General features: G+C 40.3%; 1 protein-coding gene across 1 annotated transcript in view; it reads left to right on the top strand.

The window, feature by feature from the left end:
* The window catches only part of ctnna2 (catenin (cadherin-associated protein), alpha 2), a 192,831-nt gene that overhangs the window by 143,440 nt on the left and 30,297 nt on the right, over positions 1–19,094 (top strand). The window contains exons 10-12 of the mRNA XM_088303017.1: positions 10,685–10,777; positions 12,616–12,772; positions 12,851–13,051. Of these exons, the coding sequence (XP_088159143.1) occupies positions 10,685–10,777; positions 12,616–12,772; positions 12,851–13,051 (451 nt within the window). The remainder of the gene's footprint in view (positions 1–10,684; positions 10,778–12,615; positions 12,773–12,850; positions 13,052–19,094) is intronic.

Here is a 19,094-nt window from a genome sequence, read left to right on the forward strand (position 1 = left end):
TCTCCCGTTCTACAAACCGAATCACGAGGCTAAGTGAAATCCCACTTGATGCAACGTGCTGGATAGTGTAGTCGAGTGCAACTGAGTCGAGTGACATGTCATGGGCGACTGACACAAAACTTTCCCACACTGAGCAGCACATTCTTCTCTCGAATACCTTGATAGTCTTGAGGAGCCACAAGCAAATGTTTTACTCATTTACTAATGAGATGCACTTGTGCAGTAGCGCTAATGCTAACGGACTTGGTAACACGCACGGTTGCACCGGCTAACAATTAGATTCTTTTATCATTTTTCTCGGGCTTTGAAAAAAAATAATAAAATTGCGATTTGACCTCATAATACTTTTGCAATGTAAAATAAATTTTTGGGCAATGAATTAATCTTTGTTACATTGAACAATATCAGATCTATTGTACAATATAGGAAATGAAGATGAAGGCAAATGAAGCTTAATATGATAATATGGATGCTCAGCACATCATGATCATTCTGCCGCACAAATGCAATGTAAACAAAGAATATAAACACTATTGTGTCCATGTGTGTTTGTGTGCAAATATCTGAGACACGTAAATCTATCCATCTCTTTTATTGTACATGCGCAGCACATATCAGACAGTCGTGGTGGCTCACATCCTGACTGGGTTGTCTATTTCGCACACGCGCTCCTATTTATCAGCCACACGCGCCAACATTCTGTATGACGGCAGCCGAAACACAAAATACACAAAGCACTTTTTTTTTTTTAATAACCTTGCGAGGCAAAAAAAGATCACACATGTTAGATACTCGCCTCAAGGTCTCATGAGGCAGAAAACTCACGGCAAAAATTATGCGCACCTACGGCAGCATGCTTTAATTACAGAGTAGACGTTTCTGCCTGCTCTGAACTTCTCTTCTCAAGTCCGCTCTGCTCCCACTGACCAGTCAAATTGCAGCTTTTGCATTTATCAAATCATTTTTTTTTTTCATCGGGATTATATTGGAAATGCAATTAATCATTTTGCCTGTTTCATTGCCTGTTTTTGCAAGCATACGTTTAGCCTGCCAGGACCTTAAAGGGGAAGTCAACCCAAACATTTTTCTTCGCAATAATATGTTGTACGTGAATTAGGCAACCTTCTAATTAATATTGTGTTTGTGGAATATAAATTAACCATGAGGTGGTCATTTTGTAACTTGTTGTCGACTAAAAATGACATCACAGTTTATAACGACCAATCACGGGCCACCTGTTTTCTGGAGTTGATCTGTGATTGGGTATTTACCTGAGCGGTGAGCAACGGTGATATAATTTTCAGTGGCAAAATGGCTGATAAAACGGGTGTATTTCACTGCTGAACATATTATCCGCAAATACAATTTTAATCAAAAGGCCGTGTTTAGACTTGTGGGGACAAACAGAAAACATTGTTAAAAAAATAAATAAATAAATACATCAAATGTTGGGTTTACTTCCCCTTTAAATAGACTGGCAAACGGCACCAGATACATTTTTCAAGTGCCACGATTGACAGTGAGACCAGTTTTTAACCTAACTATATACGGCATAACTTTGTTTTCTAAGAGTCAACATACACTGAACCGAATAGTGTGGCCACATTAAAAAGAGGCACTGTATCATTTATTGCGCATCTGCAATCGTGAATGAATACTCGCGCAGGTGATTTGCGTTTCAACCTTTTCTTTTGACTGCCATGAAAATGTTTAGTTCCATTTTGGTCTGACTGCCCATTCAAGTGCAAGTGGAGGAGAGGTGAATTGCTGTCTGAGCCCTTCAGTGTAAATTGATGGCGCTTCGTATTTGACAAGAGGCTTCAACTTTCATGCTGACTGTAAAACGTGAATCTGCACCAAACCGGATGCATTTCTGATCAAGACTCTTTGAGATGGCGACTGATGTGAACTGTTGTTTAGAATGCAAAGGGTCGAACCGTTCCAATGTCGCCTCTTTGCAACCCATTTGAATAGCCTCTGTTGCGGAAGGACTCGGCGACTGTACGAATAGATTAAACGAAACAACCCAGCGGTCCATTTTCATAATTATGTTTTTGTGCCAAGCCCAACTGCTTGGCTAGCACTCATATGGAGGGCAGGACGCAAAGAGAAATCAATAGCTTCTTCGAGGAGGGGGATGAAGTCTGGGGGAAAAAAAGACAGTCAGGCTCTCATGCTTGCTTCACAGAAAGGAGATGTTGAGTGAGCAGTGCACTCGGGCTACGTTAGAGACGCTGTGTTCTTTTGGCTTTAGAGAGCCACCCCATTTCCTGTGATGCCACGCGCACACACATTGAGTATAAACTCACGTTTATTCTGTACATCTGACTTCATGATTTGTTTATACAACTTCCAATTACCTTCCTGCGTCCCTTTGTGAGCTTGATAAAATGTTATATTGTGGCTATGATTGCAAATGAGGCCGCCCTCTCCTCCTATGGCCTTCTTCATTAAGACATCCGGAATTTGAAGCCCGTGGACGAGGTCACTTGAAGAATCATGGCTCCTTGACATTTAGTACTTCAACAAGCACCGCACGGCGTGTTGCAATATGATAGCTAGCTTGGTCTTTTGTGTTAAATCAGGTGCCTCGGCTCTCCTTTGTGGTGCAGTGCGACTGCTCATCTGTGGCCGCACACACGTTACTGTGCTTATCTGAACTGTGTCGTCATTCGCCCCCCCCCCCCCACGCGTTATCTCATGTGCAATGTTAATGTCTTCCTACAAGCAGTGCTGGTTTACCTCCCCAACAGCCTGCAGCAAAATTATCATATTTATAAGCGAACCAGACACTTTTTTTTTTTTTTTTTTTGCCGGAATATCCATCCCTTAGCCACGACTCCAGAGGAAAGAGCCCTGTAAATCACTGTCTGTCAGAATTCCTTGCAAACTCAACCATGGTTGTCAAGGAGATGACGGTGATGGTGAAGTGGATTGCATTTTGTCGGCTTTCTCAATGATGTAGATCCGAGGCGCATCACAAAACCAGATTACATATTTTAGTTTTTAATAAATGACTTTTGTTTGCTAAATGGCCACATGCCGGGATTTTGTTTGTGCGGTTTGAAAGAATATATTGTGACAGTGCATTCTGATTTAAATTGTTTCATGATTTTTTTTTATTTTTTATTTTAGTCTCAATTAGTTATTAGCATGATGCACTCCAGTGAGTCTCATTTTAAGTGGCTGAAAAACATATTTTGTATTCCATCAGCAGGACCCGTCGTTTCAATTTCAATTCAAGTTTGAATTTCCCGTTCTCCTTATATTTATGAATTATGAATCTGAAATTACATTATCCAACTGCAAAAAAAAACAAAATGTCAGTTTGCTCCCGTACGAGTCCAAATATTTTCACGTTTACTGGAGCTTGCACTTCAGCGCTCAGATTCTGATATAAAGTAAGCAAACATCACCTTTGTCGTTCAATCAGTCAGTGTGTCCGCCATATAGCATATAGCCATCATATCGTCCACAAAATCTGAAAATGGTGTTCATGAAATAGTCTTATAAATCTTAGATCAAAGTCTGCCGTTGGTTTGGGGATGACTAAAGTCAATATTATAATTGAAGCAGAATTATTCTGCCCATTACATCACGGGCATAGAAACAGATGTGAACATTTTGAGAGCCTCCCACTTGTTTTTGTTTAATGATGAGAAATTGCATTGTCAAACTAAATAAAAATGCCAATAGGGAGCTTAATCAGAGGCGATTTTGTTTTTGTGTTTTTTTTGTTTGTTTTATTGTTTTTTTTCCCCATGTATTGTTGTCAACGCAGATCTACGCTATGGTCCCGAATGCCTGAGATCCCAAATAACTGATGCGAGAATTTGTGTTCACTCGAACAGATTTTGCGCGCTGTTGGAAACAATCACTTGGAACGTTACATTTCTATCTGAACGCAGTGCGACGGAAAAACTGTTCTCGGAGAGGCAAGCACCAATTGTCAGGCTTTTGTCTTTAGTCGTACTGTATGACTCCCTCTTGTGACTGGCCCCAAATCAATCCTTGGATTATTCAAAACCCCCAAAATTGCATTGCTGAATAGATGATCTCTCACAGCAATAATAGAAGATATTTCAAAAATGTTTACAAGAGGAGAAGATTTCCTGGTTGTGCCCAGTTAGTTGAGTAGCTTCCAAATCTGTTTGCATGCACAATCAAATTTGCTTGCATTTTTGCATACACAATCCTTCAGTAATTATTATGTGACGAAAAGTTGACATAAAATCAGTGTTTTTCAAGAACTCCTGAGATTAGACATCAACAATATCAACGGTGTGTGTGGCTGTGTGTGTGCGTGTACTTGTTCATGCATGCATGTGAGTACGTGTGCAAGTATCAGTTAGTGTCTGTCGGCGTGAGGCAGACAAATCAACTGTATATAGGATAGAGACTGTCAGATTCTTCTCAGTGAGCTTGTCATTTAGAATAAAATGATGAGTTGAGTTCTGCAGGGAGAACAGTTGGTCTCTCATGCGCGCATGCAAAGAAAAATGGTAAAAATGAGACATAGCAATCATACTCGGTCATCAAACAACTCTTCCCTAAGTTCACAAGTCATGATCTGTCTGTGCTATGAAATCAAATGAAGAGAGGAGACAGATTTTTTCTGCAATATCCTGGTCTAATTTTAGTTTTTTTTTTTTTTTTTGCAACATATACTTACTTTTATAAAACCCAGTAAAATTCAATCTTGATAAGTGTATTCATGACATCCTCTATCATAACAAACAAGTTTCAAAACGTTTTTTCCACACTATTCTTGCTTAATCCACCCCGATGGATGTTTTACGATGCGTGGTGCGTCCGGTGGCCATTCTTCCTGGGGCAAAGTATGTACGTTCTTAATAGCCATTGATTTTTCCAAGGCATTGTTCATAGTAAATAACAATGGGTCATCAACCCTTATTGTTTCATTTCCCCTGTCGACTCAACTGCCTTGACATATGCCGTTACCAAGTGCCTCCTCGCGCCTTACCTTTGTCCCCTCCGGGTCATGCAATGTCTGTGCAGACATATGGGAGACGGCTAGGAGCTGTCAACTGCATGACGAGGCAAATAGAAGTACCCCGGTGAGCAGGGCTGCCATTCTTTTTCAGGTTGCATATGATATGCCCCTGATACCTGCTCCTGTCCTGTTGAAACGTTGACACACTGATTTATTGACTTTTAAAGTTAGTATACATGTGTATACAGTATGTGTGTGTGTGTGTGTGTGTCCGAAGCCATGTGTGATTTCATTTTGTTGGTGCCGATGTCTGTTTAAGCATCTGAAGAGAGGTCATGTTCTATTGACTGATTCATTGAACATTTAAACACATTACAAGATAAACAATTGGAAGAAAGGAAGGAAAGAAAATCATCTGAAGATGTTATAGATCAACTCGGTTTACATCAGGCGTGGGCAAACTACGGCCTGGGGGCCACATGCGGCCCGTTAAATGTATTAATCCGGCCCACTGAACTTGAAAAAAAATTTAATGAATAAACCTTGTTAATGTTTTATTTTCGAACGTATCTAGTCCTTCCCGTTCCTTAATATCAAATTATTTCACTAGTAGGTTATTTATATGCAGAGAAGGATTCTAAAGTAGAACAAATATTTATACACCGGATTCACATGTTAATTAAATTAAATAATTTTTTTTTTAAAATTCACATATGCTCCTTAAGTTATAACAACTAGTACAAGTTATGTATGCTGTTCTAAATTTGACTCGGCCGTAGAATTAAAGAAAAAAAAAAGAAACTTGTTTTCATTCATGACATTTTATAGAACATTTACGTGTGTGTGTGTGCGTGCGTGTGGGGGGTGTGTGTGTGTGTGTGTGTGTATGGATATATGTTTGTGTATTTTTACATACCTTTCCTGGCGGCACCAACACCATATCGAGGGTCGCAACAACCCTTTAAAATGGTAACTATGTCTGTGATGATTATTTTTTTTTCTTCGTGGTCAAAGGCTCTTGTGTGGTCTCATCATGGGGCCTTTTCCTTCTTGCATAGACTCATTTTGGTTGCTTGTGGGTAAAATATTTGCATTATGCGTCCAGGATTTGAAATGCAAGAATCCGTCATAGACCGATTTAAGCGAGAGAATCTGGTCAATTTTCAAAATAAAATATTTTTCAGCCTCCAATAATGAATAAAGCGGAAGTAGTGTCAGGTTTTTACTCTTTCACTGCACGGTATCGGTGCACAGTTTGGTGAGCCCCCTACCCCCCCCCTTTTTTTTTCCTTTACATGATTCAGCCAATTGGAAAGTTGTCATCTCCAGTTCCTCAAAAAGCAATCATCCATAGCACACATTTTTAAACGTCGCATCTGTCAGATTTGCAGGAACCAGAAATGGATGGTGCAGCACTTGTCAGTCTAAAAAATACTTCGGGGACTACTTTTAATCATATTTGCTTTGTCGAAACAGTTTTGCCCTTTCCCATTTCTACTCACTGTTTTTAATTTTGCTTCTCAAGTGTCCCAGGATAATCACTGCAGGGGCTGCTGCTACATGCTGGATTTATTTATTTTTTTGAACAATTTGTGAAACCAAATGTTAAAAGCTTTTGGATGTGTAGAACATGATTAGATCCTGACTTTTCATGTTGATGTGTCAGGAGATATGAATTATCAATGAAAATACGCTCCTATGCTTCATGTCTCCATCAGGGCATCACTAAGGCTCTCAAACATGTTGAATAAGGGCTACTGCCAATATAGCAATGCCACAAAAAAATAAAAATCACATCCTAAACAGTAGTGATGGGAAATGATGCTTCAAGATGTTTCATGAACCACTTGTTGTATTTTTTGACTCCTTTAGATGGCACTGTTGGTTTAAATAAAGGGTTTCAAAAAATGGCAAGTCAGTGCGCTTTCAGCCCAATTTTGAACAGAGAGTTTCATCTACTGGAGTCCAAAAATACCACAACTGGTTCATAAAGCAGATTTGAAGCTTCATTTACCCATCACTACTAAACAGTAGTTGCTGCAATACAATGCATTTTTTTTTTCTTCCCTGAAGGCACTTCTTTATTTCTTATTTTGGGGAGTGAGGTGATGTCCATTGCTTGCTTCCGTCTGGGCATGTTCACAAATGTAAATGATAAAAATGAGCTGCGTTCTCTCTGCACTCAAGATGATGAATTTTGAGGAGGAAACATTATTGCTCAGTATTTCAAGACAATGAAACGCTTGAGAGAGCCTTTGACAAACATCACGTGGGTTCAGGTCCGTACTCCTAAATAACAACTTTAACATATGAATATGATTGTTTGAAGAAATGGAATGCCACTCCAGAGCAGTGCTGTTCCAATTGTTTTGGTTTTAAATGCCAAAATAACGGACCCACTCAATTCTGCCTGTGTGGTATGAATCATACCAGAGCCGAAAAGTTCTGTAGGAACTTGTGGTTCTTTCATCTTTAATGCGCGCTATACTATGAATGACTAGACATGGATAGAAAGAGGACCGTGAGTCAACACCCAGCAGATTTAATGGCAAGACAGATGAATACCAGGACGATAGCAGAATGACTCCGGAAAAATCACCTACATGCCCGTGGAGTCTTATAAACCACACTGATGCGGAAGAATGTCGAACTTGTCCAAAATGATTCCCTTTGCATGTGTAGTACTCTCTTAGTCGCGTACAGACGGGGGGGCGACAAGCTTAAATAAATGGCAATATGAGAACTAAACTTGTGGTAAAGCAAGCAACAAGTCAGCTCAATTTCTAATGTTGTGCCAGAGGCCGACATCAGACAGAGCTACGCCGAAAGGGCGGCGCTAGTTCCGCTCAATTCCTAAGATTGGTCAACAGGCAATTGTCACTTTTGTGTCAAAATAAATATAAAATGATTGAAAAAAATATGTTTTTTTTCTTTCAAACAAGGCGTTGTTCTCATAAAAACAGAGGCGAATGATCAAAAATGGCGGGGTTGTCCTTGGCTTATTGTGCCACTGCTCCCTTCTCTGCTGAATTCATCTTAAATGTTCCAAAAGTGGAACCTTGGTGAAGTCAACAGAATTGATTGATTGGTGCGTTCCTTTTTTATCTTTGTTAACAAAGATTTGTGTGTGTATGCGACTGTGTTTTTTTTTCATCCAGACTCGCAATGGCAATTCAGCAAGTTTACGAATAAGAAAAATCACATCGTGAAAAAGTTGTTCAGTTTCATAAACTCGACCTATTACGTGTTTTTTTTTTTTTTTTTAAAGAGTTACCAGGTGTCCAATCAGTGACATACTTTAGTCAAAATACCCCGCAAAAATCTAAGTTACAGCACTCTTTACACATCCTGTTTCTTGTCTGGCTGAAATCGGCCCATTTGAGAATCTCTCATGCAAGCTGGCCCTCAGCCCACAACACATACCGGCTTTCGTGAACATGAGCAAGGGGTCAAGTGCGCGCGTAACAGCACGCTGGGGAGTGCGCTCCACTTTTTGCATTTACTTGCGGAGTGCAGGAAAATAGAATTTTCAAACCAAAAACCAATGCTAGTTAATTTACCCCAGTGAATTAACACTTGATTGATGACTATTTGTAGCCACGTCAAAGTGGGTTAACCGTAATATAAACTGGTTAAATATTGGACACTTTATGAAGTCTCAAGATAAAACCAGTATTTAACCCCTACCGTTTGTTCTCTTTAACATTCAAAAAGCTCAGCTATTCTCTTTCATCCACATGGAGATTGCGACTCTGTACATACAGTAGAACGGCAATAAAGGCGGACAGCTCGGACATTGTTTGATTTATTAGCCACCTTCAGTGCTCTTTGACGCAACCATTTCAATCAATTTCCAGTTACTCGGCTCCATTTGGGTGATTTAGATTGCGTGGCAAAAGAATGCCCGTCCTTTGAAACGCAGCGAAGGCCTTCATCAAATTAGAATTGAAGAGATTATTCAAGGCCGGGTGAAATGACAAAATCAATAGTTTAACGCTGAAATGAAGAATGAGCATTCAGAGGGGATCGCTCCCTTGACTGCTCTTTCCCCATCCATCTCAACTTCTCGACTGGTTTGAGCTTCTATCTCAGGAAAAACACGCACACATGAAAAAAAAACCAAACACTTTCTGAAATAATTGCAATTGTGAGTTTGGCTGATGTTGCGGCCTTGGACCTTTTCCAGCTCCGTGTGCTGGTTAAGAGGCAGTGGGAGTGGGTCTGTTGGGCTTCTTTCCAGCCTCCGCAGAGCTCTTTGCCTCTCACACTCACATGAGCCTGTGCAGAAATAAGCACAGGGGTGACACCGGGTCTTACTGCAATTAGACTGTGAATCGGACAAATTGTTTCCAAGAATAGTTGGAATAGGATCTTTTTTGTGTGTGTTGGGGCAATTTTAGGGGGCATAAAAATGCATGCCCAAATGCAAAACATTCTATTAAATTATTTTTCCAAAGTGATTTTCATTTAACCACTCGTATTCATGTGAAGAGCGCAGTCTTCCTTCCTCTCTCTCTCTCTGTCTTCCTTACACACACCCACTCTCACACACACACGCGCAGACACTTTAAACACATCCGCACACGCTCGCTTAAAAGGACGGCAATCCATCAATGCGCTCATTGCTGTCATGAGGAAAGAGACAGAGCTCTAAGCCAGAGTCGTCTAACGCAAATTTGATTTGGTTCAATTTGCCTCAAACGGCGACATGTGAGCACTAGCGGTGCTAATATAGACTGGCACCTTTGCTGCTAACAGCCATGTGTTTGGCTCGCTTTCAAACACCGGCCGTATTCCCATCGCAGGTTTTTTTTTTGTAGCCTTGTACAGTTCGAAGTTATGGAAATGAACTAAGACCGAGCCTGTGTCGTGATATGTTGACATCGCTTGCTCGTAAAGAATACGCAAGAGATGTAAAAGTTTATTATTGCGGGTTTTAAACTTGTTTTTATTCCACAAACAACAAAATATCGCTTCATGCCAAGGAGGGGAAATGGGTATCACGATTAGCCTGACCTGCAGTTAAATGGACTGCAATGAGTTGTGTGTGGAATTTCAATTTTCACAACGATAAAGTGGCTCGCGAAGTGAATCGGATTTCTCAATAATGGTCTCGCGTCACAAGGGTGTTCGAAATGTCAGCTCATCAAGCTTATTGTTCTTGATTCGCATTTGGGAAGTTGATCGTTGAAATAAATCACTTTGTCTTGCTTCAGCTGAAGGCCTCTTCCGGTACTTGCTCATTGTTAGCGTACCGAATACTTTCTGTGGTGATGCTATTGACGTTTATCTTTGCGTGGCATGTAGATATTACTCGAGTTGAACTCAGCATTTGCTCCATCCTTTTTTTTCCTAGCACAGTATGACACCACCCCCGTGTCCTCAGACTACAAAACAGAATAATGAACAAACTGAGCATGTGCCATATTGAATTACCTTTGGTAGTCTGCACACGGAGAACAAAGGCTGATTTACAAAGCTAATTGAAATATCACAAGGCAGCACGACGTGGTAAAGGTTCCGGGCGCAAATTTCGACTCAGGATTTCCAGTGTGTGACTTTTGTATATCGTCGTTTTCTCCATGTAAGGCTTCATACATACAACATACATGGTTGGTTAACTGATGACTGAATTGTCCATTTTTGTGAATGTGAGTGTTGCAAATATGCGCAATGTAAGTGACATGAAATCCATTTTTTTTTCTGTTTTCTTTGCCGTTCATTATTCAGGTGGCCAACTTGGCTTGCTCCATCTCTAATAATGAAGAGGGTGTCAAGCTGGTTCGAATGGCTGCAACCCAAATTGATAGCCTTTGTCCACAGGTGAGTTCTTTCTCCGCGTTGTAAAGCATTCGCACAAACCCCTGTGTTGAGTGCTTATGTCTAAAAGGCATTTTAAAAAGGATTCCTTTTTTTTTTTTTTTTTTTAACAAATGGAATGGTGCTGAGACTTCAAGAATCCAGGTTGGCAGAATAGGGGAGCCATCCATCAATAATGCGTAGGAGGATTTTATAGTGCTGTTTCTCAGGATGTAAGCACCAGTGGAAGTTAAAATCAATACATTGTTTCCAGGGTTAACAGCGGGCCTTTTTTCTCAGAGGACCCAACTTTGTAAGAAACAAATAAGATGAGGTTTGAAATGATCTCGATGTACAACAAAGGAGAAGCATATCATTTAACTTTGCAAATCTTATTGGATATTAGGGATAGCAGATAACAAATATGTTAAACTTAGAATCGGGTAAGATGGATAGATAGATAGATTGCTCGTTACCGCCTCTGTTGCCAAATAACTCAGCTGAGTTAAAAAAAAAAAAAAGGATCTTTGACGTCTTTACCCGTCAATGGCAGTAAATGAGTTAAGGCTAAAACATAAAACATTTAAGAATCAACATCTTATTGAGATCCCAAGATCTTTACCGTCTGGTGCTGTCCTTGCTAGGGTCAAAATGATCTTTGGTAAGCTTCCAGATTTAAGATGGGTGCAGTAAGAGGCGAGGACATAGCAATGCTGGCCTTTGGCATTGTAAAATGGTTATTGGATCATGCAACGTCACATACTTTGCTTCACATTTCACAAAACGATGGCCTGACACCAACGAGGAATCCCACAGCACAGAACACTACATTTGCACATTTCAACAAAACACTCAAATTTGTAATGCAAGTAAAGGAAGCACGTTTTATTCCAGAGGAAATACTAAAACACAACAACGCTGACCGTGTAGACCAGGGGTGGGCAAACTATTTGATTGGTGGGCCACAATTGGTTGTAAAATTTGACAGAGCAGATGGAAGGAGTGTTTTGGTAACCTCACCTCATCGGAGAAAAAAAAAATACATTTAATTTTAAATGAAAGTGAAAAAAAACATTACAACAAAATATCCGTGTTTGAGTATTTAGAAAATAAAACATTAGCAAGGCTTATTCATTTAATTTTTTTCAAGTTTGGCGGGCCGAATTAAAAGGTTTAACGGGCCGTACGTGGCCCCCGGGCCGTAGTTTGCACACACCTGGTGTAGACTGTAGAGTCCAAGACTGCATTGCTGGAGCTAAGGCATGACAACCGAGAAAACAAATGTGTGTTTATTTCTGGCCATTTATCCTCAGAAGAGGAGGTTAAAGATTAAACTCCGCTTTTTTGCATTCATTATTAGCAGTAGTCTCTGAGCAGCACACAGAGACTTGTGGACTGCGCGTCCATTTTGGTTCTATAGTCTGCATTATTCCTTATTTTCTGTGGCAGTAAATTTGGTGTAGTACCAGCCTCCCCAAAAAGGAATTAATCCCTTAGAGGTCATTAATCTCATGGGATAAATTAAAAGTCTTGCAAATGATTGCAAGTCTCACAGCTATATAGCTATTGTTATACAGGAGCATTTGCCCAAAACATTTGACTTTTGACCTTGGAGGTTCCACCATATTTATGTCAAGATGTAGGGTGGTCCTGAAAGTGCCTGAAAAATGCTTGCCGTTTAGGGGGCATATGTGAGCAAACTCTTTCGAGCCAATGAGGAAGAGATTCGTCCACTTGGCCCAGACTTGAACCCCAAACTCTCAAATTCAAATACTAAATAAGTTCAAATTCTAACTTCCACAGAATGTGTTTTGCTTTCGAGGCTGAGTGCCAATGGAATTGAACTATTTCTATTTTGACAGGTTATCAACGCCGCCCTCACTTTGGCTGCCAGACCTCAAAGTAAAGTCGCCCAGGACAACATGGATGTTTTCAAGGACCAATGGGAGAAGCAAGTGCGCATCTTGACCGAAGCCGTGGATGACATCACTTCTGTGGACGACTTCCTGTCTGTGTCAGGTATAAGACAGTCGAGAGTTGTCAAATCAAAAAAATATCATTCAGATTCCACTGACGGTCACTTGCTCCTCTTTCTAGAAAACCACATCCTCGAGGATGTCAACAAATGCGTCATAGCGCTTCAAGAGGGAGACGTGGACACTCTGGACCGAACTGCCGGAGCCATCCGGGGCCGAGCCGCTCGAGTTGTGCACATTATAAATGCGGAGATGGAGAACTATGAACCGGGCGTTTACACTGAGCGTGTGCTGGAATCCATCAAGCTCCTCTCTGAAACGGGTTAGTACGTCACAAATGCACTCATGTTTTTGGTGTAGGTTGCGCACGTTACTTGGCAGAATTCATGGAACACAATCATGCGGGGCTCATCTGCAAATATCAAAAAGAAAATAGTCTTGCTAATCATGCTCATTTGGCTGTTTGAAGTCAGACAAGGGGTGGACAGTGCCGTGCCCTAAAATATGTCCCAAATACGGTGGAACACTCCAAAAGTGGTAGAATTTGGAGTTCAACCAATTTTTGGACTGTTTATACAGAATTCCCGCAATTCCCATAAAATGCAGATGGGTCACAATTTCTCAGTGATGTCGGAGGCAACCTTGCGTTTGCCGCTTTAAATGTCAGTCTCATTCAAAAGAGGAGTACTTGTACTTTCAGTTGTATTTCGTTTCATTGATGGTAAAGGTTTGAGACAGATTGCAGTCAGTAAAATGAAAAAAAAAAAACAAAAGAACTTGGAAACTAAATAGTGTCACTGAATTGATTGTTTGTGTTGACGGTGTTACTGTAAAAAAAAAAAAAAAATGATGCAAATTGGCCGGCTTTTGTCCGTCTCCTAGTGACGTAAAAAAAATTATAAACACACCTGCCTTGGTATTCAGTGTCCCACATCGGTTATTTGGCTGTCATACAAGCCCTGGATGCCACATGTTCACTCCACTCTTGGCTTTATTCATCATTAGTGATTATTTTTTTAATTTATTTTTTAAATCAGGGCAAATTGAAGACGAGAGGAGTCAGGACAAGGATCCACAAAATTAGGTTTAATGTCCCAATACAAAGTCGAACACCGTTATGATGCACCGATTGCAGTGACGTAATAAGCAAATGGAAAGAGGTGAAATGGGTTTCCAAAGCCAGACCTTTGCATAATTTCATTCTTGTTTGTCACCCACGTGTTCCTCCTTCATTTCCGCCGCTCTCATTATTGCCCATTTACTATATGACCCGATATCTGTTGTTTCCCGTGTTGCGTCCGCGCGCCGGGATTATTGCTAACACAATCGTCTGTCCTTGAAACTCGCTGATAAATTGCAAACGGGATCAGTGGAGTCACATGCTTCACGCGGTCATCCGTCTGAGTCTCATCTGGCACCGACGCCGCCACCTAATAGACCTCCTGCAGCACTAGTTTGATGCTGTCATAGGCACATTCTCGTCGATTATTGCACGATTCTCTTCTTTTGATTGAGGTATTTAATTGATAAAGTACAGTGGACACTTAAAGTTCATTTCATTTGACGATCACCTCGTCTCACATTAAGACTATATAATTCTGCTGCTGTTCCATTTATCCCCTATGAAGTAGCAAGTTTGAGTTAGCGGCAACCCAGACTTCGACAAAATCGTGTTCCGTGGGAATTTGCGTTTCGTTGAGTTTATCATCGTCGTTTGATAGAGATTTTATCGACACTAACGTATGGTCAGTGCATCATACTGTATTCCCCAGAGCTTTGACTGAAATATACAGTATGCTCCCCGAGTGATATTGATTCTTGAAGTTGTTCAACACACTGTCGCTTAGCACATAGCATTATGTCCTAGTGACAGTAAAAGTCACACTAAAAGATGCCTGGACGTTTTCTGGTGGTTTCAGAGCTGCACTGCACTATGATAAGAGTCAATACATGCTGTGAATGTTATTTGCAGTTTTTTGTCTGCAAAACTTAACTTTGGTTTAGAGGGATATTTTTGCCCATTAAAATGATCTGAAAAATACAAAACTATATTAGGTGGTGAAAATTGGAGGATGTAGCAGTTAACAAATCTTCTTAATTGAATGATGTAATTGAAATGGTGAGGCAGGGAAATAGTAAACATGATTGTCCCATGTTGGCTCTTGGATTGAAAAAAAAAAAAAAAAAAAAAAAAAAAGAACTTTTTGCTTCCCGGTCTAAGTTTAGTGGTTGTAGCTGCGTTTTCTTTTAAGGGCTACACTGCACAATTGAGCTGGACCATGAAGCACTTATTGATCCTCCTGAACTTTTGCTTCCCTCGCTCCCTCAAAGACCTGAAGTCTATGGATTTGATAACAGTCAAGGGGAAATCTATAGCCGAGGGAAAGATGATTCAATGTGGCTGAACAAAAGGAAAAGGATGCAGGACCACACACTTTTAGAGGGTACCAAGTCCAATTAACTCAACTCTTCCAGAAAATCAATCGCTGTCACCGGTGATTTCACTAAGTGTTTCCAGCTTTTTGTGGAATTCATTGACGTGATGTCCCTCCCCCACCCACATTTTCTTTGTGGTGTGCAGGCTTCAAACTTTTATTCTGGAACGTTTACTATGTGCTAAGTAGACAAAAGCACTGAGATGGATTTTTGAATTTATGTGACAATCATAGTGATACCCGTGTCTTAATTATTTACCGTCAAGTCATTTTGGAGAATTTTATGCTTCCCACTTGAGAGTCCTGATCTCACTCTCAACCAGGCCCTCGCTCTTGTAGACCGCTAGTGACCTCTGACCTTGATTGATCAACTAACATTCCCACAGTCACACGGACTAGACGAACTCTCAAACCCGAACAATCTTACACGTCCTTCACCAACCTGTGACGTGCACGTTCAGAATGTTCCATTGACCAGCCGATGCGGCTTCAGCTGCCCTAATGCAAGTGGACTGTATCGTGATTCACACCAACATTTAATGTTGCATGACATGCTTCATAAATAACCCAGTTGATGTTTATATAACCACATGCGCGTGTGTGTGTGTGTGTGTGTGGGGTTGTCAATCAATTGCGTGTTTGTCTACGTCCATGACTACTTGTCCATCTTTGTTTCAAGGGCCACGTCACCACCCGGACACTTATCACAACTGCCTGACCTATAACCTTGTCTCAATTTGCCCATCCTTCTCTCACGTAGATTGAGTGTGATCAGATTAATGGGCCGACCAAATACTGGCAGCCCAAGGCGCACAGCTCTTGCGTGTAAAGCTGAGCCGTAGATTCCTCACAGACAATCTACACATCGGCCCAGGATTGAATCGTGTCCTTGAGAGGAGGAGAAATCAATAGCTTAATGGGAAAGTGGTTATGGTCAAAACTCTTCCTCTCCCAACCTCTTCCTCCCTTCTTCTTCCAAGACACTTTCCCGCCAACTACTGTAACTCGCCATGTTTAAACTAATCTCCTCTGCAAAAAGAGGGCGGCACATTTTAAAGTCAATCATTTAATGTGGTGCCTGGAGAGGGTAGATTAAAAAACTGATATATAGTCTAACTTAGTGTGCCATTTCAAGAGGTGGGGTGGCATTACTCCTAGTTATTACATTGGGGCATGTTAAATGGGATTTCGTCAGGATTTTATAGTGAGTAATAACACATATTCCGACAGTGGCCCACATGTCATGCCTGTACCTTTTGGGATCATTGCAACGGAAGGAAAGGTGTTTCATACTGTCTGTTACCATCAAAATGGTCGGAAATTGCTGTCTGTTCTGACTGGAAAGGCAATGCTATGTAGAGAAGATGTTTAAAGCATATTGAGGTTGTATTCGTTAATATACTTTTCGTAATTATTGAATTCAGTGGCAAGTAGTATGGAGCAGGCACACGTTCAAAGCTGGTTATCCTCAAAAGACCCTCGCTCTCTCTGCAAGTTTTTTTATGATCATTTATATTTCGAGGAGAAGTTGTTGGGAATTAAATGCACAACTTGGTCGGAGAGGAGAAGCCTCTTAAAAAGCACCATGTTCACACTAGTAAGTTTTTAATGGGGCAAACACGTTTATGTGTGTGACAGGTTGTTCCTGTTCACGTCTTTGAATGTTTTGTTTCAGGAATTGGGAACAGTAAAATCAAACAAATATTAAATGTCGAATGCTTTATGGCGGCACGGTGAGTCAGTGCTTAGCTTGTCTGCCTCAGTCCGTTGAGCCGGGGTTGAAACTCTGTTAGGGCTTCTTAGTGTGGGTTTGTCTGTCCACCCCTGAGCTCACCTGAGTTTTGCTTCCTCTCACCGTCCAAAAACATGCATCGAGGAAGTGTGAATGGTTGTTCGTCTAAAGCAGGGGTGGGCAAACATTTTGATTGGTGGGCCACAATGGGTTCTAAAATTTGACAGGGGGGCCGGACCAGTAGCAGACGGATGGAGTGTTTTCATCTGAGAAAATAAATACATTTAATTTTAAATGAAACTGAACAAAAGCATTACAACAATATATATGTCTTTGAAAAACCCCAGTAATTAGAAAATAAAACATTAACAAGGTTTATTCATTTAATTTTGAATCCAAGTTCGGCGGGCCGGATTAAAACGTTTAACGGGCCGCATGTGGCCCCCGGGCCGTAGTTTTCCCACATCTGGTCAAAACAGTATGTGTGCTGTCGACCAGTCCAGGGTTTACCTCTGCTGAGATAGGCTCCAGTTACCTATGACGGAAATGAGGACAGGAAGTATCGAACATGGATGGATGCATTAACATTGTTTCTTCATAAGTTGTGGGCCGGATTTCTAAAATGTTATTTGGTCCATACTGTATTTTGTTTCAGTTGTGTTCATTTAGCTTGCAGAGGTCTTTATAGGGTGTTCAATTCATAAACCTGTTGGTAAGTAATAAAGCATTTTTCAGGGTTAGCAATATAAATTTAAGAGACTCCATATGCACCAAGTGATACAGGCAAAAAAAAAAAAAAAAATTATGGCGCTTATGTGTATACGATTGCTTTTGCAGTTCACTACCCAAACTGTGTTCGTGTGGAATTGAGGATTAGGTTAAAAAAAGAGAGAGAGTTTAAAAAAAAATGGGTTGTGCTATTTAGAGCTTGTTAAACACCTCAGAGGGGCACGCCATCTCTGCACTAGGGGTTCTTCATTGTTCTTGCATAACTTCCTACTTTAAACTGTGCCTAAGCCTGCAGGGTGAAAAAATCCATTCCTACATGGTCACATTTAATTCCCTTCATCATTTCTCAACCGGAATGAGTGAAATTGCTCCTTACCATCAGCAACCTTGCTCATTAAGAGCTTGCAGAACATTTAAATATTTTTATTTAAAATGCCTTCCCAGCAATTCCCAAAAGCCTATTTTACGCTGCTCCAGTAAGTGGATTAAACTAAATTAAAAATGAAGAAAGTGAGAGATTTTGTGGTGCCTTTTATGTTTGTTGGAACATAGCTTCACGCCAAACGAGGTATGCCTCTGATATGTACACCTGTAATGCTTGCTGACTAATAGATTCAGTTCATCCGTCTTCGGTGGAGAGAAAATAAAGATGAATCCAGTCACACGCATTTTTGTGCAAGATTACCCATTGAGCTGCCAGACTTGTTTGTTGTCAACTTTTTTAATAACCTTATTAAAATTGTTATTTTTTCTGACATTTTTTACAAAACACTGTTCTGTTATCCCTTAATAGAAGAAAAACTAAATTGTGAAAGCACCATTTCACAATGTAGCATAGTTACCTTGTACAAGGAAAAAATAAATCATAAAATATCAAAATATATAAAAATATATAAAATAAAAAAAATAAAAAAATATGTATATATATATATATTTTTTTTATAAATAAAGTGTAATTGCGTTTCCACTAAAGTAGATGGGAGTGGTCGAGGTCTATAATTTTGTAAGCAAATGATACTGTTTATCGCTAAAGCGGAGAGTTAGGAAGCATAAAATGTTATCTTCTTCCGAGCAGAAATTCATTGAGAAGCACACCATGAGCGGCAAGAATGGGATCCATCTTTGCCTAAAAATGGATCATGTAGTTAGTTGAAGCTGTTTTTTCCCCCCTTGTATGTTTTAATTTGGCAGTTTGATCCATTTGTTGATGTTAATTGAATTTTGCTCAATTCATGTGAATTGTTTTCTTACTTACAGTAAACAAAATGAGTTAGCTCTTTTTGTGTAATATTCCAGCATCTAAAAGCAAATGTAGCCACATATGTGTTGTATTTGTTTATACTGAAGTATCCCCCTCTAAACCAAGTTGTTGCGATGGAGAGAATCTCAAATGGAATGATCCAATTGGCAAGTCCAGAGTGGGCGAAAGTAATCATCCTTTGTGGATGCAGGAATCTGTGTTTATCTGT

This window comes from Idiotropiscis lumnitzeri, chromosome 8, assembly GCF_059441095.1.
Source record: "Idiotropiscis lumnitzeri isolate Australia: NSW breed Sydney's pygmy pipehorse chromosome 8, RoL_Ilum_1.0, whole genome shotgun sequence".
Taxonomy (NCBI): domain Eukaryota; kingdom Metazoa; phylum Chordata; class Actinopteri; order Syngnathiformes; family Syngnathidae; genus Idiotropiscis; species Idiotropiscis lumnitzeri.